The following is a 21,616-nucleotide window of genomic DNA, read 5'->3' on the forward strand; positions in this document are numbered from 1 at the left end:
ACAAATGTATACACATACACACGCCTACGGCACACCGAACAAGACTAAAAATTATAAGTCTATCGAATTATTATTATTATCATCTTAGAATCGTCTCGGGGTAGCGGCCAGCCGCGCATCGAAACAATTAATAAAGTAAATAAAGTTACAGATAATCGATTATAAAATCGTTTTATGCATACATACATCAGTATAGTTATAAATAAATAAATATACGTTCGCGCCGCAATTTGCAGAATTACAATATTCACAGCTATGGTAAGTGCAATGAACGATATGACGATCGATCTGTCGATTGATTGACTGACCAGCTCGTTCATGCATAACCGCGTACGCGCAATCCTCCGACATATTATCGTGCTTAAGTTTGCTTTTTTTATTTTACTTTCTCGTTCCTCTTCTCTCTTTCTTTCTTTTCTTCCTCGTTCTCCTTCTCTCTCTTTCTGTTGTCTCTTTCTTTTTGCACAGCATACAACTACTTTTAGGATCTTATTATTTTTATGATATATCGTCATCTTTTGTACTCTCGTTCCGCGTCGCACTCATACACTACACACACACACACACACACGCACACACACACACACACTCTCTCTCTCTTCTCTAAATTTTTAATACAAATTGCACGTAGGGCGATCTACACTCATCGTAATCGGGAGGTTGAGAAATCGTAATCCACAGACGCGATAGATACAGAACAGATAAATGAAGACATACATGAATTAGTAAATGAATAATAAATATTCCACGCGTCGGATGACGATCGTATGCATCGCGTGATAAATGAAAATTTCATATAGAACACTTCCCTTCGCTCTCTTGGTTGTATATTCGGCGGTTATTATAGAAATTTATATATCCAAGTATACACATAAAAGTGAAATGCCGCGAATACATGCAGATGACTAAATCGAAACGATCATCAACCATGATCAATCTCAGAAATACAACGCGGCGTGTGACCGTCGCGAATCCCTGTCCGTGTGAATTCCACCTCCTAGCGGTTGACTGTACGATGCAGAGAGCCGTGCTGGTAGTTTGTGTTGATATTAAAAAAAGAAAGGAAAAAAAATAGTATTTCACTCTTCATAAGTAGGCATGTCCACATATATCACACACACACACACACACACACACACACACGCACGCACGCACGCAATACATAGCCACGCTGAGGTAACACACATATACTTACATGTATTTTAGGAGAGGGAAACGAAAAAGAGGTAAAAAGCCCCATCACAGAGATACGCACTCTACACACATACGCATACATACACATTTAACGAGACAAAAAAGTAAAAAGTGGATAATGGATTAACGGTATTCTAAATGTAACATGTATATGATGGCTGTACAAATGTAACATTTTTTTCCATTATGTATGATGATAATAAAGATAAATGAGGACAAAAACAGGAGATTTGATGCGAAAGAGGCAAATCGTGAGGAATAAAACTAAGAGAAAAGAAGAGAAATAAAACAAACAGGAAATAAAAAAGAAAAGAAAAAATGCGTGCGACGATCGATATGAGGAGAATCGCAACGACGCGACAATCCCATCGATCCGGCGGCGCACCTGTGCGAGTGATTTACCGGTAAAATACTATTACTTTTAGTTATTATGAAATACCATTTCTGTAATAACATTATGATATAAAACCATACATTGAATGGCAATTCCTTTTTATCTTTATCTCTCTGTCTCAGTCTGCCTGTATGCGGCGTTGCATTCCTGTCCCTTGTTTCACGATAAAGTCACGTTAGATTCTTGAAAAATTCGCACTCGAAAATCGCTCGGAAATTAGAACATATTATTCCAAGCCGGAGAGACAGAAATGAGACGAAGAAAATGCATCCAGTTGCGAAGAGAGTTCGTTACATTTGTGTGTGATGAGATCTTCCTTTTTCCTTTTTGATATTGAGATTTTCGACGAATCTAAAACTGCTGGAGGAGTAAACGCGGTGAACGAATGATTTTCAGCATCGAACCAACAACGCTAGAGACTTTGCCAGGAACAATAATATATTGTTCCCGGCAAAGTAATTTCTGCGGTTCTTTTGTGCTTTTGTTCTTCGGTATATGAGGCAAATATTCTTTTTCCTCTTTTTCTTTACTTGTCTGCCCCTTTTTCCTTTTCTCCCCCCTCCCCTCCCCATTTTTCTAAAGAATGCCGTCGATCGGTTGTTGCGAATAGCTTTGAAGGAAAGCATATAATTGTAATAAAAATATAGAATCGATTCTTGCTTTTAATACCTAAGCATTCACATCGTACGAGGTGTGAGTGGATTGCATATGAAAATCCGAAATGGCCGTTCGAAACGTTGAAAAACAATAACGATCACAATGAGGAGTGGGGAGAACGATGTGTTTACGTGTGGGAGATAGAGACGCGGATCATAAGAACAATGTCGCGATAGAGTGAGTTAGTCAGTCGCTGTTGGACGCCCGAGGTAACCCGAGGTGCCATCACCACTCGTGCAGAAGGTTGGTGAGAGTTAACCGAATCATTATTTTCTAATATTCCACGGATGAGCGGGATCGCTTACACTTAATTAGTTGATTTCTCTTAATTACGGATACCGTCGTGTCGCCGTGCGTTTCCCCTTCGACACCGGTCCGATTCAGATGTTTTCTTAATCGCTAGACCGGGCTCTTCCCTCGATGTCCATTGCACCTCTTAGTGCTGGATGGTGAGCTTTAAGGCTGGGATACGCTGGTGATCTCGTCGTGCGCGCTTTCCCTTGGAGATCTCCGACTACGCGCCAGCGTAGTTTGAATGTGCGCATTCAACCCACTCGAACACTCGAACGTTTTTGATCCGCGTTTTTTAATTGCGCGAGAGCCTGACTCGAAGGTGTTCTCCAAGCCTTCGATGCGTCTCCGCATCCCGCTCAACCTCCGCCGACGGGCGCCTGAATGACGTGTATTATCGTTACGGTATCTATTGCTTTTTTGGTGTTCGCTACTTCGAGCTGCTCGTCTATTCACTCGGCTCTATGTATAAAGTAAATAAACAAAAGGAGGAAGGTTATATCTCTAGGGACTCGCTCCCATATTGTTCATACATCCTATACCTTACTTTTACAGGTACGTCGCTCAATAATATACCTAACAGCGATATGGAATGATCACAGTGTGGTAACAGCGCCATGAACGCAGACTCTCTTCTCTACGCAGACGGTTCTCTCAACAAATAAGTATCCTGTTGTCCAGGATGGGTCTTCGAATGACGCCGTCCTCGCGAAGGAGAATGCAACTACAAATGAGCAAACAAGTATGTAAGCAATGATTGCAAATCGTTTTTATTAACCAATCACGTACACGACAGCGTTAGCGGCACAAAATCATAGCGACGATTAGTATCCTGTTGATTTTCTCCGTTCCTTTTCCTTTCTAAGGCGTATGTACTTGCGTCTTAGTTTCTATTGTTCTTTTCCTTTTTTTTTTCTTTCGGTGAGGGGAGGAGGGTTGAGCAGATAGGATATCAGGTATAAAACACACGTATCTTACATCGGTATTACATTTGCACACTCTTCTTTTTTTTATTTCTTTCTTTTTCTTTCTTTTTCTTTTCTTTCTTTCTCTCTTTCTTTAGTTTAGTAGATCTTCGTTAACGCTTCCTCTCGGTGATGCTCGCTGCGTATGCTCTTAGCTATGTGTCTCTTATTTTTATTAAATTCGCCATACCAACAGTTAAATACATCTCGTATAAAAACTATTGTAATATCTTACGAGTACGTAACGTAATACAATATTTGTTTGCTGCCTCTCTCGTCTCGCCGTTTTATGCATTTCTCTAAGTTACGCACAGGCGCGTTATCGAGGCGTGTTATATCATCATCATCGGGTCTGATTCGGTGTATACCTGGAATTTACGATCAAGATATCAGGTAAAAAATTTACTTTGTCAACGACTCGCGTGCGATTATGGAAGAGTGACGTTTTAAAAACTTCGATTTTGTAACTTCTTGCAAATTGCTCTTTTTCACGCCACTTTGTCTCTTCGTGATCACTGGCGTTGAGAAGAAACGGAGATGCAATGGAATGTTTCGTAAATATCTGCGCTACCAGGTCCAAAATACAGCGACATTTTCAAGTGTCAATGCCATTTTGAGCCACGCTGATTCCATACGCGTTTCCTTTTCTTCTTCTTTTGCTACTTTCGTACGAGAAAATGAAGGAACATTTGTCTCGTTCTAAACGTTGAAATGCTAAAACCACCAACAAACATGTGTGTACTGCTTTCTTGATCTCTTTCTCTCCTTTTCTCTTTCGTTCAAAGTATATATAACTATTTTTACAAACGTTTAAATCGCACATGAATCTCCATCATCGGTTATTACGTTATTTCTACGTACGCTGCAACACACGAAGCGTGTTTTCACGTTATCGGTGTATGTGTGGATGTGTGTGTATGTTTGTCTTCTTCTTTACATTATACTTTAATATCCGAGTCCTGTGTAAACGTGACTCCGATTGCCGAAATCTTCGTCCAAGATCAACACAGGTTTAATTCCTCAACAAAATTATTATCTACACGATATCGCGTTTGTTCTTTCTTCCTTTTTACGGCCTCAGCAGTACGACTGCTGAATAACTAGAACACACGCGATCCGGGAAGCCGGTACCCGTCGCGTCGGGGCTGGCTCTTTCCTCTTGACTGGTCTCCTCGTTCGACGAATCTATCCTTTAACTAGCGTAGCATATTAAAAACGTTTCGCTTTTTCCTCGTTCTTCTCTTGTCTTTCGCATTAAGGCCTTTAATCACTGTCCTCCGCGTTTCGCGGGGCGCGAGTCAACGGTCGCCGACTGTCCTCGTCTGATCCATATATGACTTCTTCCTCTGAATCGTTAAACATCGAAAATGCGGGATTATCCTTCGTTATGGACGAATCTAAAATACAAACGTTCTAAGTCTAAAACAATGAATCGAGCAGAAAGCTTGTTTTCTTTGCAACGATAAAAGATGAAATATCATCTAGCAAAAGAGATAAAGCAGCTAAAGTTTCTTTAAATATTACGATACGCTCGAAAATGCGCTCGACGGACGATACAAACGATCGTATCGTCGTCGAGTCGTAGTATACTGATCGTGTATACTGTCATATATATATATATATGTACACATGACAGTTACAGATATATAATTGTACAATTAATTAGATACTCACGTTGTCCGTAAACCTGCTGGAGCGCGGGCGCATAAACGTACGCCATGGTGTACAGGTAGAAATTGAGAAGACCGTAAAGGGCCATGAACTGTGCGGATGTGCGGTAATAAGTGGAGAGACGAGATGCGAAGCTGTCCTCCAATACACCGGCTCCGAAATGACGAGCGGTGACCAAGCAGCAAACACCTGCGACCACCGTGACGAATAACGTCAAGAAACGCAAACGAAGATCTGCAATAATCGAAAAACAAAAATGTCTCCCGTTGCACAGTGTTCACGCTGCATCACGCTGACGTAGAATTTCTGTTTTGCAGTTTTTCGGAGAAGCATAGCACGGTATGCACTCACCAAAGTATGGCATACATCGTAGTTCGCTGTATGCCCTTAAGATGAGAAACAGCAAATACGCAATGTAAAAGCCGCCCACTGTGAAGAAGAAGACCTTGAAGCCCTGGAAAAAGTAAGTGCGACAGAACGTACGTGCGTACGTGATCGTTCATCCTGTCATGAAATGTACGCGGCCGAAGTGAGAGTTGTTGTTAATTAATTGAGAATTGGCGCCAACGCGGTTGGCGCAAGTTGACCGAACGAATAAGCGTCTACGACGATCAACTCACGTAGTAATTAGACGTATCGAGGACGTAATTATATGTAGGATCCTCCAGTTCGGTGCAACGAAGCCACGTGGCGAACATCAATGCCGCGCCCCACAGCATACCCACAACCAGGAACTTAGGCAGGTAAAATGTGATGAGTCGTCTCTCATTCTAAACGGACGAGAAACAGAAAATAAGAGAGACCACACATATAATTTGTACTTTTATTTCTATCATGTATATATATATAATATAGGATCTCACACACACACACACACACACACACATCATCTCTCCTCTTCCCCTTTGATGATATTTGTATAATAATTGTGTGTGTGTGTGTGTGTGTGTGTGTGTGTGTGTGTGTGTGTGTGTGTGTATGACCAATTTTGTAATCTCACGCTCATCCGCGCATTAATACCTGTCTGAGGCCGTGATAGACGCAGAGCCAGAACATGAGGATGGCGCACAGGAAGGTGGTCTGCAGAATCGCGTCCAGCATTCCGGGCACCCAGGAGTTCACCAAGAAGGTCATGGGGAACAGCGGATCTGTCAGGTGAAGCATATGCAAACACGATTTAGCATAAGAGACGTTCGGTAAAGTCAAGCGGTGGTCGACGCGACATTTACTCACTGTTATAGAGAATCAGCAATGGAAGAAGTATAGAGATCCACTTTTGCTCGATCGACCAATCATGCAGCGGATACTTCCTGAGCGAGTGACCGAACCAGCACTGAAAGCAGTAGCGTTAGAAAAAAGAAATACTTTTCAGCGGAGTGCTTATTCGGCTCCGTTTGGATTTTTTTTTTTTTTCATTTTTACGCGTCACGTCATACCGACGAGGACGAATTACCATCACTCCAAACGTGGTAAGCAGGAAGATCAGCCGGAACCAAATCTCGATCTGCGTGAACGCCGGATTATAGTTCTTGAACTGTGGGCGAACAAGCGAGAGGAAGAACATGAAGGAAGAAAGAACGTTTTAAAGAAGTAAAGTTTTGAGTGTGCGAGACATTGTTTTTTTACTGTCAATGAGGAAGGGGGCAGGGGGTGATCTCGTGCAGTGCTTACTGACGTAGAATGTGAGTTGCCGTATCGTGTAACGCTGATGGAAGCTCTCGAGCCCGTGGAAACGGACGGTGATGATGTAGTAGCTGTAGTCGAGAAAGCCCAGATGAGCGACGACCAGCTCCTCGCAGGATTGCCTCTCGCACTTGAGATGTCTGGTCCTAGAGAGGAGTTCGAGGGAAAATTCGACTTTTTAATTTAATTCGATTCGAAATTTTTTATCTCGAGTATATATATATATATATATATATATATATATATTAATAATAATATTAACGACATTCGAAATAAGAGGTATGCGGAGGGTATGGATTATTCTCTCACCGATTATGCCCGGCTTCCAGCGGCAGCACAGACACCAGTTTGCGGCTGGAAGTGATACCGTCTATAGAGACGCTAACTTGAAACCCCTTGTCGTATCTTTCATCTGCAAAGCATGCATTAACACCCTGATATAATTATACAATTAGATACTAGATGGGATCGCACGCCGTAGTAAAAGCCCCCCACTGGTGAAAATTTGACATTATTTAATTACCGTCGTTGTTCGATGTCGATAACTTGGCGATCACCCACAATTGCTGGCTATACGTGGACAACAGAGGCGTCTTCATGATGAATGGGCCAGTGGCCATTTCGCTGCTGTTCAGATGCGCTTTCTGTTCGCTAGTCGATATTATAGGCGGCCCTGTAAAGAGCGTTAACAAATTGACGAATTATTTTGTTCGTAATTATATATGATGAATTATTACGATATATTATATTATATATATAAATGTTAAATGTTTATAAATTTATATATATATATATATATAAATTTATAAACATTTATATATATATAAATGTTACATATAATATAATATGAATATAATAATATATGACACAATCATAATTACGCAATGATAATGATTATAACGCGTGTGAAATGATATCAAATCGAAAGATAAATGTCGGGAAAGTCGTGAAAAGGGAAGATTTAATTGAATTAAAATTGCGTTGCTATACTAACCGGCGACGCCAATAAATACCGCCAGTCCGAAGCATACCAAGAATGCGATGAACACCATGGCAAATTCCCTCTTGTGCATCGAATACAGACGCATTTTTACAGATCTGTACAGTAAGAGATGTAGTGTATTTGTTTGACATTTCATACGCATTGCATATTCGCTGCGCGATCGGTCGAGAAATAATTGAATAAATATACTTTTATCTTTGCTCCGCACGCGTTTAGCTCAATGCTCTATTAATAAGTTTACTATCAAATATACAATACTAAGAAAATCATTCTTTAGGAAGCGTACAAGTGCAAATTGTACGAAACGAAACGCCCCCTTCTCCGAAGATACTTCTTTATACTTCTCTAGACGAACTTCTCTGTAGAACAAACAAATTATCGTTCGAAGAAGTATCCTCTTCTCTGAATATCTTATGCTCAAATTTTATACTCCGAACTTTCCGAAGGTTGACGTACCTCTCGCAGCGATCATGGTGATAAGCTGGCGCGATGTACTTGTTAAATTCACTGAACAGGTCGCTGAATTGCGACAGCGCGTTTCTAACTTTGAGATTCCAACCAGCGGATGGAAGATGATACGAATATCCTAATCCGGGCCCGTCCATCATCTTTGAGATTCTGAACAGAGTAGATTTTCTAAATAGATGTACCTCTAATGTACCTTTGTGTCCGTACTTTGTACAGTCATGTAATTTTATTTTTACATTAAGCATATCACACACTCACATAAGTATGTGTGTGTGTGTGTGTGAGTAAAATTATTTTTTTATACGGGGGAAGCTCTTCCCCTTTCACAAAAATATATATCAAACATATGTATAATATACATATAAATATTAGGGTTGCCAGTTTGTAATATGCTCGTTGTAAGAAATACGTATATTTATTATTCCATACTTTGTGGCAAAAAATATCAGCTTGTTATTCCTGCAATAATTGCAATTTTTTACCGACACAATTACATGGCATGTAATTTGCCGTAATTTTGATCAGATTACTTCTTTAATATGCTGCTACAATATTTCTTGCGTAAGGACGCATTTCTATTTCGTATTTTTATGTTTCTCGAATTTTAATTCTCGAAATTTCAGTCTCTATGCATACGACAAATCTGTCTATTTTGGCAGATATCGATGATAAAATCTAGACCAATTGTGAAATTGAAATTTGGACGTCTGGCAATCCTAATATAAGTATTGACAGCTGCGTTTGACAGCGTGTATTGACAGCGTTTAACAGATGTAAGTAATTTCAGGAAGCCTTATATTTAGACTTTATACGGTCTAGAAAAACCACTTATACTCCACTTATTCGTGTGATACCTGAAGGCTAGGAAATAATTTGATCAACCACGTATGCGTATATCATGTACAACATATACAGACTACTCGTTCCAATTCTCTCACAGTCGAGAATTATTTATTTATCCTTGTCAAATTTTACGCAAATTGCGACTCAACTACCAATGATTGCGACGCACTCGCAATCTCGGTTCCTCTAATCGGTTACTCTAATTTATCGCAAACACAAGATGCACGTAAACATACGGGCAGAGAGGGAGAAAGAAACTCACGTTCTACTTTACTGTGTGGTAATAGATGCTACTTCCGTCCGCACCCTCAACGAATACCAAACTTCCGCATAACGTTCAAGATTCGTGAGCGATTTCACGCGGGCGAGATGTACCGCTAAGTACATGTAAGAGAAAAATCGACGCCACGTTCAACGTGAGCTCTCGCAGCCTAGGTAAGGAAAATCTAAGACGCGACTGCACGGGAACACGAGTGGGCACACATCGGGCGCGTCGTGACGCGCAGATATTGATTTTTTCCGTCTGCCAGAGTGAAAGCGGCGCGGATGATTCGCTGACACATCGGCCATAGAGGGTTGAAAGCAGCACACAAGACACGAACGCGGCAGCCTCGCGATATTTATATCGTCAGATAAGAGGATTCCCCGGTGCTCTCTCTCCCCTTCCCGGGGAGGGGGAGGATTCCATTCTCTCTTTCTCTACGTATATTATTGCGCTGATACCACGTGCACACATACACACACACACACACACACACAAAAGTGTATCGCAACGACAGTTTGCAACACGAAGTCGAGCGTCATATGTTTACACAAGCGAGTGAATATATTCGTCCAAAAGTTAGAGGATCTGCGAAAGGAGGATGAAAATTAAGATACGCGCAGAGATGGACTCATCATTTAAAATAATCTCATACTTTATATTCCATAAAAAGAAGTTTGTAATTTATATATTTCTTTTTACAATATCCGTATCCTCCTTCGAAGACACACCAAATATATACACAATGCTGGAACCAGTTGTTTAATCCCAGTACTTGATTTTGCCATCCCATCCGGCCGTGGCGAGTCTGGAGGGCTCGTGCGGATGCCACAGCACGTCGATGCACACTCCGTCATGCGCCTTCCATTTTTTATACAATTTCGTGGTTTTCCAGTCCCATATGTAACATTTGCCATCCGCATCACCCGATACCAAATAGCTGAAAGAGAGAAATTTGAATAACTCGTGACTAAAATGGAACAAAAATTGTAATCTAATTAAGTTATCTAAACTCTTGATATATTCTCATCTTAACAACCTGGACGCACACCAACAACAAACAATATTAAGTGTATCCTAATTAATTCCAAGTTTCATTTTTCTCATTTACGAGCGTCACGTATAATCATATTGTTTTATCAACTTGAGAATCCAAATGAGATATAGATTCAGTGTTTCAATACACTAGTCCAGAATAAGTCGCCCTGATCTCTTCAGTTTTCAGCAAATTTGCATTGTACCTCATATCTGGAGAGAAATCCAAGCCGCAAGCGTATCCAGCGACCATGTGCCCCGTGAAGGTCTTTTTCCGATTCATTTTGAATCGATTCAACGCCGAGAATATGACGATTTTGTTGTCCATACTCTGGCACGCAAGCCACTTTTGGTTACGCGATGGTGTCACTGCCGGCATCGAGTGCATCGACGGATCGGCGATATATTTCATGTCGACCGGAATGTCCCTGTGCGAAAGAAGTATTTGTTCTCAGTAACGTGTCTATCATTATCATGACGCGCGAAATTGCGTTCGCCGAAGGTAGACCAGAGTATAAATCCATACCATTCCCAAACGCGAAGACTCTTGTCGTCCGACGTGGTCACGAATCTGCGATTTTCATCCACGAACGTGATGGTGTTCACGGCGCCTAAATGCCTGTCGTACTCCTGTGTTACCTCACCGGAACGTATATCCCACTGTATGGTGCAAAATTATTGGTCAATATTTTCATAAATTTATATCATACATACTTGAAGTCTCATCTCATACTTTTTGATACACGAGTTTCTATAAATTTATTTTGTGCACTATGTGCACAAAGTTGTAATATATACAACAGGTTTTCGATGATGAAAGCATTATGCCGAGACCTGCTGCGTACATGTCGGATCAAGTAAGTATTTCTTTCCGAGAGCCTAAAATATATTATGATTTTTTTCGTAATTAATATGCATCGTACGATACTCACACAAATGATTTTTTTATCGCTAGTACCAGCCACGAAGAGATGTTGCTTATCTGGATCAGGATTGAACTTGGCGCAATACGGGATCTTCCTGCTCGTGAAGCGACTGATGCAGGCTCCCGTTTCGGTGTCCCACAATTTCACATAGCGGTCATACGCCGCGGACAAGAACCGTTTGCCGTCGTTGTCGAAACTGATGTCACGCACTGCTTGCCGATGTCCGTAATATGTACGGACACATCTCCTGTCTTTGTACACTTCCCACAACTGCGCACAATAGAATATTTTTGCGTATGAAATTTGAAGACATAACACTTTAGGAGATCGACAACCATATAAATTAAGATTAACATTCAGAAGACATTATGCGATGGACAAAACGAATTACCTTCACTCTGCAGTCCATACTGCAAGACAATAACAAGTGCGCAGTACGAGGGAACCAACGGATCTGCGAGATGCCCTTCGTATGGCCCTCCCACGTGTGGATTTGCGCTTTTGGCAGGAAGCAGCGGTCAGGTGGCGATTCCGACCTCAAGTTTACACCAACATCCTGTGGCGCGTGCAAGAACGAACGTCCCTGATAATCCACGCTGTCTTTGACTGCGATGTAAAAATTACATTACAAGCAAATCATATAAATACTGAAACTGAAGTATCCTTGAGAGAGAGAGAGAGAGAGAGAGAGAGAGATATATATATATATATCACATAAAAATATCGTTTGTGTTAATATATCCGACATGTGGTATGACTTACTATGTAACACGGTCTTTTCTTCCAATGGCTTCTCTTCCATTTGCTTCCCCCGTTTATTCCGTTTAGCCAATATTTCCTCCAACTCGGCTGCTTCCTCTTCGCTCGGTTTCACGACTCGCTTCTCATCCACATATCCACCCCATGGTCCCAGAAAACCCTCTATATCTGAGGGATCATTATTTCTTTGTCGCTTTCTTTTGTCTGATGGCCTCAATGCAGTATTCTCGAAAACAGTCTTGCCACCAGATTCTTCAGCTGCTTCTTTTGCGCCGATTATAATTTTACCCTCATCCGCACTACCATCTACTGTTGGGTCCAGCGCGTATCCTAAAAATATTAAGTATTGGTTAGCAGATACAGTTATAGAAATACATAGTACAGCACTATACAGCGCTATATAGTATACAACGTATGTATCTTACCATAACTAGCAAATGTCCTCCTCTGATTTTCAAACTGGAATTCACTAATGTGTGCGCGTTCCACATATCCAGAAAGCATATTTTTCGCAGCTCGCTGCTGTTGAGTCTTGAATGGATTTTCTGGCCCAACATCTGGTGTAAAAAGTTCCTCAAACTTTGGATTGTGCATAACTTCCTTTGTGGTGGAGTCTACATGCCTCACGCATAACTCTGTCCCCTATAATAATAACCGAAAGCAAACAAATTGATACTTGTGTGTATATGTGTACTGTACATTTATGCAATTTGACAGAAATAAAGCCTTTAAGCTATTCTGAATTCATTTCTCGCAACATGAAAACACAACACGAATATATAATATAATATGTACACAAATTCTTACGGTAGGCACAACCTCAGGCGCAGAACAAAGTTGCAAATTAATGGGAATTTGTAACTTGTCAACGACAAACGGTTTAGATGCAAAATTTACGTCCATGCTGCGCTTTACTTCTTCACCTTCGATACTTGCAAAAGATTTTTCACTGCCAGGCTCATCACTACCGTCGTCGCTGCTACCATAATCTCTTAACGCGAGCATGGCATCAGGATGTAGTACAATCTAAAATCAGACTTGATGTGGAATGTAAGAAAGAATGGAGAGACAGTTGAGCGTAGCTAAATGAGATTACACTCACAATTCTGTGGAAAAGAATTAGTATTTTTGGTAAATGTGCAGAAAACGGGCCTCCTCACCAAATCGAATAAAACTTTGTCATATTATGTATTTCGATGCGTAGAATACAAAAATGAAAGTTAGAAACGTCGCTCTGCAACAGGACGAAAGATATAACGCGTTAAAGATTGATACTTTTCGAGGTTAATAAATCTGTCATGTCAACGATGCACTGATAGAAGAGCATGCGCAGTAACATGTGGTTTGTTCTTTTTGGTTGCATTGGGCGTTTATATCAGTGTACATCAGTTCAGCAGCTAAAGAGAATAGACCATAAGAGCGCGATTGTACACCCCACATACACACACACACACACTCACACACCGAAGGGGGGTGCGGGGGACTTCGGCCCCCCCATCCGCACCCCCCCTCGAGGGTCGGCGGGTGCAACTCGCTTCACGTGCAAAGTCGCAATTCGGCCCCCCCGCACCCCCCTTCGGTGTGTGAGTGTGTGTGTGTGGTGTACAATCGCGCTCTTATGGTCTATTCTCTTTAGCTGCTGAACTGATGTACACTGATATAAACGCCCAATGCAACCAAAAAGAACAAACCACATGTTACTGCGCATGCTCTTCTATCAGTGCATCGTTGACACGACAGATTTATTAACCCCGAAAAGTGTTAATCTTTAACGCGTTATATCTTTCGTCCTGTTGCAGAGCGACGTTTCTAACTTTCATTTCTATATTCTACGTATCGAAATACATAATATGACAAAGTTTCACTCGATTTGGTGAGGAGGCCCGTTTTCTGCACATTTACCGTATTTTTAAATATTTTCAGATATTTCAAATAACCTAACATCACATGTCACGTATTATGTGTCTGTATCTCAATCACTCAATGCGCAGAGAGACAACAACCGAACAATACCATAAACATAAAGGGTCTGTTCTTTTTAGCTGCGTTGCTGAACTAACGCAATAAGTTAGGGCACTGACAAAATACTAATAAAGACTGTTTAACCTTACAAGATTTAACGTTCCAGAGAAATCTCACCACCGACAAAATAATATTAAAGATTGCCAGTGATGGGTAAATTTTTGTACCAGTATGGGGGCCTCAAGGGGCCCGGGGATAATTAAAGAACGATAATAGACACGACTACGTGAACGACGTGACGACGGCGACCAAGTGGCCGACGACGACCACATGTCTGACAACACGACTACGTAAAACCCACACAAACGCACAGAATGCACAGAACGCCCAGAAATATATAAAAACGCAAAGAAATGTAGCGAAAAGCACGGAGTGTACAGAATGCACAAAAACGCACAGAACGTTTCTGGAAAATATTACTTTATTATCGTAATATCTCTTTCTTTTCCTTCTCCAGATTTGTGAAAATTTATGAACAGGAATTACAAGAAATACATTTCGAGTCTCTGGTTGAGATTTACACATATAATTCAACATAATTCTATTTTCTACTTGTAGTTTTCAAACAATTAACTTCGGCAAAACAAAGTTTGTTTTGCAATTAGGCACACTAATGCAAATCTTTGCGATTAAAAGATCTCATGAAAATGTGGAACATGTAATTTGCAGTTTCTCTTTGTTCTTTTGCGAAATAAAACAGTTGAATTATACGATTTACAATAAGAAGCGAAGAATATGTTTCTTAAATACTATTATAGCTACATGCACATACAGACACACACACACATACACACATACATACATATACAAACGTGTATGTGTGTGTGGTTTATAAGTGCAGTTTATTGTAAATTTACAAATAGAAACCAGTCTCAATTTCCCGAGTTACATTATCTAAAACGTCCTTCCGTAAATTAATTGCATTATCGCTCGCATTTTCTACGCACAAGCATTTTTGGGTTTATAGATTAACAGCCGCAACATCTCGTTATGAAAAGATCTCTTTAGTGGTCTATAAAGTCGAGTTGCGCTACAATAGCCCATCGACCAATTAATACATGTAGTAACATGTACGCAGGTATGTATGTATGCAATTACTAAAATTATTCACTTTCTTCCTTGGAGCGCTCTCTGTCCGAACGTCTGGATTTCTTCTTACGCCTACTCGGACTACGTGATCTCGATTTGTGCCTGCGAGATCGAGATCTTGACCGATGCCGATGCCTGAAAGAAAATACCGCGTAATCAGCATTGAGTGTCCAGGTGTCCAGGTAAATAGTACCTTGGCACAAAGTAGTGTCTCATCATAGTGTATTACAGGCTGAGTAAGCCCTACATTAAATCGCAAAGATCAAATCAAGTAATCCTAAAAAGAGGAAAGCCTGGCTATTAAGATTACTACTATTAAGCAATGTTCAAAGAAAACTATTATTAAGTATCGTTCAACAACAAAGAACCAAGAGTCTGGAATCTAGAATTGTGTTTATATTATACAGCAAAAAACGCACGCGACACAGAATTTTGCACTGATTTAGTATTAATAATTACAAAAGAGAAGTCATATACAAATAATATAAACTAGTAATAATTACTAATATAGAAGCGGTGCAGAATTTAGTGGCAGTAATACGTCCATTACCTATCCTTGTGCCGGTACTGAGATCTGGATCTGTCGCGCTCTCGATCCTCGTCTCTCGTCATCGATTCCCTCTCTCTGTCACGGTCCCTTATTATCGGATCTTTTTCCCTCTCACGATCGCGTTCCCTGTCTTTATCCCTATCCCTGTCTCTGCCCATGGAATCCATCTCCCTGTCGCGCTCTCTGTCTCTGTCTCGTTCACGATCCCTACCGTCCCTCTGATCACGGGACTGTATCAGAGGCGGAATTGACGTCGGTGGCACCATAGTGGGTATCGTCTTAGGTCCAATGTCCTTGTCGTCCTCGTGTTCGGTCATCGGGATAGCAAGGTTAGTCGGTTGCCACGTCTATGACAAAAACGAATGAGAAAAGAAGATTGATCATATGAATATTTCTTACCTTTTCAGATACATTGCGTGAACGCAATTTCCTTACCGGATCGTTGCCCCATTGACTGTCCTGTGTCGGTTCATAACTCTGATAATATGGGTCTGCGTCTGGCATATAGAAAGACGTGGGTTCACCGGCGTACCCCGGCGGCGGTATGTCGAATGGCGGTGGCATACCCGCACCGGGTGGTGGCACGCTCATATCAGGGAAACCGGGTTTTCTCGAGTATTCCCTCCTGTCCGCGGTCATTACTTGTATAACATTCCCTTTCGGTGGCGATTTGTCCAGATTTCTCCTCGAGGCTAGTCCAGAACTACCAATAACATCAATAGTACCAGCCATTTTCCGTCCTGGCGGCGGTCCTGCTCTCTTAGGACCCATGATCCCTGAGTACTTGCTATTATCGTTAGTTATCGCAACCTGAGGCATTCTCATGCTACCCTGATTACCGCCGCCACTACCAGTGTTCAGTATCAATCCCACTCCAGACTCATTCCGCATCCGCTTCTGTCGTTCACAATAGGCACGCCAGGTCTCCTCATTGAAACCATAATTGAAGTAATCTGTGATGTCCGCACCAGGTTGCCGCCATGGTTTATCCTCTAACTGATCTAGATTAAATTCATGAGCTGGTATTCCATTGATAATACCAATCGTTTCAAACTCTTCTATGCTGAATTTTCCCGGTTGTTTATTCAATTTGTCTGGCACACCAGATGCATTGGTCAACAATCCGCCTCTCTTGATGTTTAAGCTACCATACGCTGGAGTAGACTTGATATCACCAATAACAACATGGACATCATCGTCGGAATCAGAGTCGCTAGGTGCCTCGCCATCTTCCTGGCTAGATGCTTCTTTTGTTCCATTCTTATTTGCATCCGTGTTCTCTTCCTGTAGGTTGTTCAGCAAAGATTCTTCTCCGCCACCGCTTGTGTCCTCCTGCATCTTTAATGCGGAAATAAGTTTCTTGAGAAAATATCAAAATGTACAAAAGTCAGAGATATTTGGGAAAGAAAACAGTAAGAAAGGAATAATTTAATATGTTATAAAATTGCCTGTAACTTTCTTCCAACATAAGCTTAGTCTTATTTTTAATATAGGATTCAAGAGAAAAGTCAAAATAAACTTTTCCATAAATTTTCACTCATTCGTAGGCTTACTTTTGCTGCTAAATGTTCACTAATTGTTTATTTTAATTTACAGGTATATATAGGTTATGCTATCTCAAAACATGCAGACAACTGCGAAGAAGACTGCAATGCAACAAAAAAGATCCAACGTGTTAGATACAGAAAATTATTCATCGATAACTTTAAACGCATCTATATGAGGCATCTCGTAAAAAGTAATTTATGACAAACGTTTGAGAAAGAGAGAGAGAGAGAGAGAGAGAGAAAGAGAGAGAAAAAGAGAGATTAAGTGACGCATGTACCTCAGGTGGGTTCTCATTAACATTCTCCACTTTTTGATCCTCCGAAATTTGAGATTTCTCTTGAAGTTTAACAGAAGCCGAATCATTCTGATGAATTTCCGATTGAGTATTTGTTGACGTATACTCCTTTCCCTCAACTGAATCGCCATACAACCACTGATCTTCGTTATCATCCGCCATTTTCGTCCGCCGTATATTCTGCGAATGAACGTACAGTTTAGCTATCGACTTTTAAAGCATAGATGAGCACGATAAATCTAGAGCTGGTATTCACATAGGTCGGTTGCAGCACGCTTGCCGCGCGGCGGAAGTTGATTAAGGAATATCGCAGTAACCAATCAACATCCTACATGCTGCATGTTTCGTAAATACTATTTCCGAGCAAACAAGATGCTGAATGGCCGCTACCGCACCCCGCAGCCCGTATTCTCCCTAGCCAACTTCATGCCGCATGTTCTATGTGCAACCGGTCACAATTCGTAAGAACGTCTTGAATTCATCCTCGAAAGTCCATAGCCAACGATCCGCACGGCAAGAAACTGAAAAATCCAATCTCTTGTTGAATATCGGAGCAGTCTTACGTCCGAAATCAGATCAGCAATGTGAGACACCCTCGTGATTAAAAAAAGAAAATGTTCGGTAATAATTAATATATTATTGTTGCTTTTATGTCAGCCATTACGTTAAAAATAATGTTTACGCCAGCTTAAGAGTAAAGTTCCAACACAATTGTACAAAAAACATAATGAATGTCTTAAAAAAATCTAATTCTCCGACAGCTTCCCCGGCGTTATTCTCTACGACGAATCGAAGTGTTTGTGCTTTTGTTTTGATAATATTAGAAATATTTCGAATAATTAGAACCGTCCCAAGTACTCGCGCGAATCTTGAATTTGAATTTGAGCGGTGTCAGTGGTTCAACAATCGAATGAATGACGATGATTGGTCGGCTGGACAGTGCCACGAATATCCCAATCGTGGCACTGTTCACACTCATGATCAGTTATGGCGCGAGCTGCAGGATAGTGTTACGTTCGATCAACTGTTGCTCGTGATTTTGGCTCGTATTAACCGAGTCTCGTGCCTCAAGCATCATTATCGGGAGTGCCGAAAGTAAGTTTCGTACGAAGTACCGTTAAATAGTTGCCAGAAGTGAATAATTTCCGTGGAGTGAGAGCCGTCGAAGTGCCGGGTAAAGTTTTGCATGTCGCCGCGGCATGTAACTCGGGTAGCTCGGGTTTTGCGTGGTTGAACCTCACGTTTTCTCACGACTCACCTCGATCGAGCCTCGCGCGCGAATTATCGTGAAATGTCGTTAATGTCTAACGCGTATCTATGGCGTAGCATCGTTAAGTATTTGCTGTTCGATTGGAGATGGACGTTATCCGTTGGATGGGAGTATCGAATCAGCTTTTGTAAGTTTTTCTTTTTCTGTCATGGCCGACTTCTCCTCGGATTCGGTTTCGAATAGAATATTATGATTGGATAGATGGCGAGAGTGGTGTGCGTGTGTGTGTGTCACTTAGTACTACGTACACATTGAAAGTCTTAGCCATCGCGATATCAATGTAGCAGATTGCAACGCTTAATGTGTAAATTCGAGGAGCTGTTTGTATATATTTGCGCATATATTTCGAATTGCCAAGAGTGAATCTCGCGTCTGTGTCTGTGTCATTATCTCGTCGGGAATAACGTTAAATAGCCGTGAAAAGTGAAGGTCTAGTAAAAGCAGCAGTTCGGAGCAGTTCAAATCGCTGTACGCTTTCGGCTCTCCGAAAGAAAGTCCTATGCGCAAAATATCGCCGGGAGTGTCAAGGTCGAGCAAAGTAAGGACGCACTTTGTGCGTGGTTAAGTTTTGTGAGAATGCGATGAAGTGAATTAAGTGAATTAAGTGAATTAAATAAAAAGTGTTGTGAGAAAGGCTCGGAAAATTGTGCGAGATTAAATGTTGTGCTGCGCGAAGTACCCATGGATATACTTTGCGAAGATGAGCTTCAGAAATCGCCAAGGGGTAAGTTTACACTTGATGGATTTACAACCAATGCGCTGGTTATAGTTAACAGCTAGGCGACATTCATCGCGTTCAGCGTTCAGCAAGTTAGTGATTGGTCCTATTGGTCCTTACTGTTAGATCCTTACATTCAGACCAATAACGTTGACTTATATTCAATGAATTATTCAGTTGCTCAACCGTTGAGTGTCGTGAACCCATTCGCGCACCCACCCATTGATCACTATACTATCAAATGCGCTCGGTGTCTCGTCTCTGCGCTAAAACACGCGCTGTCAGTTTGAAAGTTAGCTGCGGTGTGTCGACGTCTCGTTTCTCGTGTCTCCCTACGTTTTGCGGCCATGGCCCATCGCGAAGAATCGCGTTGCGTAAGACCGCGCGCTCGTACCTACCATACGGATAATTTTGCCTCTCATGGCACGGGTATATTGTTCCCTCTATGCTGTACAATTTTTCGTAATTCTTTACACGTTCATTACGCACCCGACGACCTTCACGATCCGTTCTAAATTATGTAATATACGGGAACATCTTGCCTTGAGGCGCACGTTCGAGCGCTCTCGGGTCTCGTTACTTTTCACCTGACTTGACGAATTCAATTTCAAGGGTTGTCTCTCTGCCGTTCTTCTTTCGCACGCGTATTTTTCGCACACTCGTACATTTCCCCTTCTTTCTTTTATTCCTTTTTTTCTCCCAAAACTCGAGTGCACCATCATGATGCAGTCAAGGCGCAACCACTCCACGTCATTTCTTATTAACGAAATCAACGATAATTATGAGACTACTCATGAAAAAATGACGACACGTTCGCTGTTGCGTCGTCGCGACCTTGGTTTTATCGCTGGTATCGCTCTGCAAAGAATTGCAGAGACTACGACAATCGCGAAGAAATGGCAAATATCACACGAATGCAAAACGATTTACGCACGAAAGGCACGATTGATTAATATTAACGCACCTGGTTTTAGGAAGAAGAGATGAAGTGTTCGCGCGCCATGGTTCCATGAAACCAGGAAGTCCATGTAGAACGATTACGATCAAACGTCATCGGCTGACGCGTGTCGGCGGCTACCGGTTTCTGAAATTGATCCGAAGAGCACGGGGAATTCCCTTGGAACCAGTTATGCGGGATTCTTGTCTAAATAATGAAGAATTGATGCTCGTCTCGTCGATTTTGTCGTATTATATGTGAGAGGAAGAAAAATATTAATCTGATTTATGCGTAAAATATACGGGAACAACGGCGTAACTTTGTTTCGATTTCGACTTTCAACTCAGTCAGTTTTGTGAGATGTTAGGAAAGAGTGTTAATTACATTATTTGAGAATTGCATTATTCTCTTTATTATTATTATTATTATTTTTTCTTTTTTTTTATTATTATTATCATCTCACCAATGTTATTTCTGTTATATGTTTGCGTCTATTGTATGCGAAAGAGACGTGTCTTTGACAAACACGTTAACTTTGTAGCATGCAAACTCCAAAATTGACGTCAACAAGAAAGCACGATGCTTTTTGTCAAAATCAACACATTTAGTTTGAAATGGATGAAACACATCGCATTTTTATCTTACATCGACGAAATGCAGTTTCAAAGACGTTTCTTCCGGTGCTGATTGTACTGACAAACACGGCAGGTATATTTGTGTCATTAATGCGATAAGATAACGGCTAAGTAGTACATTTGAGATGAAAGTTAAAAATAATATCTGTCCTTTCTTGTTACGCCACTGTCATTAAATATCACTCTCGGTTAATTGTATTGAATATTTTATCATTACCTGTATCCTTAAATGAAAATCACACCTCTAATTAAAGTTCGAGGAGAAAGAGAGAGAGAGAGAGAGAGAGAGAGAGAGAGAGAGAGAGAGAAAGAGAGAGAGAGAGAGAGAGAGAGAGATTACCACGGACAACAGATTCAAAGAAGAGGAGGAAGAGACGAGTTGTAAAATCGATTTTCGATCC

At 41.1% G+C, this 21,616-nt stretch overlaps 3 protein-coding genes and 2 long non-coding RNA genes across 9 annotated transcripts; 2 read left to right on the forward strand and 3 right to left on the reverse strand.

Annotated features, from left to right (window-relative positions):
* The first annotated feature begins 2,667 nt into the window (after nt 1–2,667).
* LOC105180739 (uncharacterized) lies at nt 2,668–5,630 on the forward strand. The gene is made up of 3 exons (XR_003113403.1): nt 2,668–2,941; nt 3,092–3,278; nt 5,490–5,630. It is a non-coding gene; the product is annotated as an uncharacterized LOC105180739 (long non-coding RNA).
* LOC105180738 (transmembrane protein 181) lies at nt 3,284–9,633 on the reverse strand. 2 transcript variants are annotated; one of them, XR_849567.3, is made up of 14 exons: nt 9,432–9,633; nt 8,315–8,476; nt 7,850–7,953; nt 7,379–7,528; nt 7,165–7,267; nt 6,848–7,001; nt 6,626–6,706; nt 6,406–6,505; nt 6,193–6,320; nt 5,793–5,942; nt 5,524–5,626; nt 5,176–5,406; nt 4,363–4,898; nt 3,284–3,869 (listed from the first exon to the last, which is right to left on the reverse strand). XR_849567.3 is itself a non-coding variant. In XM_011136998.3 (13 exons), exons 2-13 carry the CDS (start codon nt 8,464–8,466, stop codon nt 4,765–4,767), a joined length of 1,590 nt encoding a protein of 529 aa, XP_011135300.1. In that variant the 5' UTR covers nt 8,467–8,476; nt 9,432–9,633; the 3' UTR covers nt 3,284–4,764. The 2 variants fall into 2 exon arrangements, 1 of the variants encoding a protein (XP_011135300.1); XM_011136998.3 differs by having other exon boundaries at nt 3,284–4,898.
* A 423-nt stretch (nt 9,634–10,056) lies between these two features.
* LOC105180741 (pre-mRNA-processing factor 17) lies at nt 10,057–14,210 on the reverse strand. 3 transcript variants are annotated; one of them, XM_011137001.3, is made up of 10 exons: nt 14,089–14,210; nt 13,254–13,257; nt 12,959–13,177; nt 12,577–12,793; nt 12,155–12,481; nt 11,784–11,998; nt 11,399–11,662; nt 10,993–11,126; nt 10,673–10,894; nt 10,194–10,371 (listed from the first exon to the last, which is right to left on the reverse strand). In XM_011137001.3, exons 3-10 carry the CDS (start codon nt 13,154–13,156, stop codon nt 10,194–10,196), a joined length of 1,755 nt encoding a protein of 584 aa, XP_011135303.1. In that variant the 5' UTR covers nt 13,157–13,177; nt 13,254–13,257; nt 14,089–14,210. The 3 variants fall into 3 exon arrangements, with proteins under 3 accessions (XP_011135301.1, XP_011135303.1, XP_025157573.1); XM_011136999.3 differs by lacking the exon at nt 13,254–13,257 and having other exon boundaries at nt 10,057–10,371; nt 14,054–14,184; XM_025301788.1 differs by lacking the exon at nt 14,089–14,210 and having other exon boundaries at nt 13,254–13,508.
* On the forward strand, nt 13,737–14,442 carry LOC105180740 (uncharacterized). The gene is made up of 2 exons (XR_849569.3): nt 13,737–14,178; nt 14,280–14,442. It is a non-coding gene; the product is annotated as an uncharacterized LOC105180740 (long non-coding RNA).
* Nucleotides 14,443–14,688: 246 nt separating this feature from the next.
* On the reverse strand, nt 14,689–17,835 carry Fip1 (Factor interacting with poly(A) polymerase 1). 2 transcript variants are annotated; one of them, XM_011137005.3, is made up of 4 exons: nt 17,638–17,835; nt 16,248–17,150; nt 15,813–16,159; nt 14,689–15,397 (listed from the first exon to the last, which is right to left on the reverse strand). In XM_011137005.3, exons 1-4 carry the CDS (start codon nt 17,815–17,817, stop codon nt 15,277–15,279), a joined length of 1,551 nt encoding a protein of 516 aa, XP_011135307.1. In that variant the 5' UTR covers nt 17,818–17,835; the 3' UTR covers nt 14,689–15,276. The 2 variants fall into 2 exon arrangements, with proteins under 2 accessions (XP_011135307.1, XP_011135306.1); XM_011137004.3 differs by having other exon boundaries at nt 16,212–17,150.
* Between the last annotated feature and the right edge of the window lie 3,781 nt (nt 17,836–21,616).

Source organism: Harpegnathos saltator, unplaced genomic scaffold (genome assembly GCF_003227715.2).
Source record: "Harpegnathos saltator strain DR-91 unplaced genomic scaffold, Hsal_v8.6 scaffold114, whole genome shotgun sequence".
In the NCBI taxonomy this organism is placed as follows: Eukaryota; Metazoa; Arthropoda; class Insecta; order Hymenoptera; family Formicidae; genus Harpegnathos; species Harpegnathos saltator.

Coding starts and splice junctions, on each gene's coding strand:
- LOC105180738 (XM_011136998.3), bottom strand. CDS start 8,466: ATGATGGACGGGCCCGGATTAGGATATTCGTATCATCTTCCATCCGCT. Junction 7,268..7,378: donor ATCGACATCGAACAACGACG/GTAATTAAATAA, acceptor CATGCTTTGCAG/ATGAAAGATACGACAAGGGG. Junction 6,707..6,847: donor TACGGCAACTCACATTCTAC/GTCAGTAAGCAC, acceptor GTTCGCCCACAG/TTCAAGAACTATAATCCGGC.
- LOC105180741 (XM_011136999.3), bottom strand. CDS start 14,095: ATGTTAGGTTATTTGAAATATCTGAAAATATTTAAAAATACG. Junction 13,178..14,053: donor TGAAAATATTTAAAAATACG/GTAAATGTGCAG, acceptor GTCTGATTTTAG/ATTGTACTACATCCTGATGC. Junction 11,999..12,154: donor AGAAAAGACCGTGTTACATA/GTAAGTCATACC, acceptor TTTACATCGCAG/TCAAAGACAGCGTGGATTAT.
- Fip1 (XM_011137004.3), bottom strand. CDS start 17,817: ATGGCGGATGATAACGAAGATCAGTGGTTGTATGGCGATTCAGTTGAG. Junction 17,151..17,637: donor TTAATGAGAACCCACCTGAG/GTACATGCGTCA, acceptor TCCGCATTAAAG/ATGCAGGAGGACACAAGCGG. Junction 15,398..15,812: donor CAGTACCGGCACAAGGATAG/GTAATGGACGTA, acceptor ATTTTCTTTCAG/GCATCGGCATCGGTCAAGAT.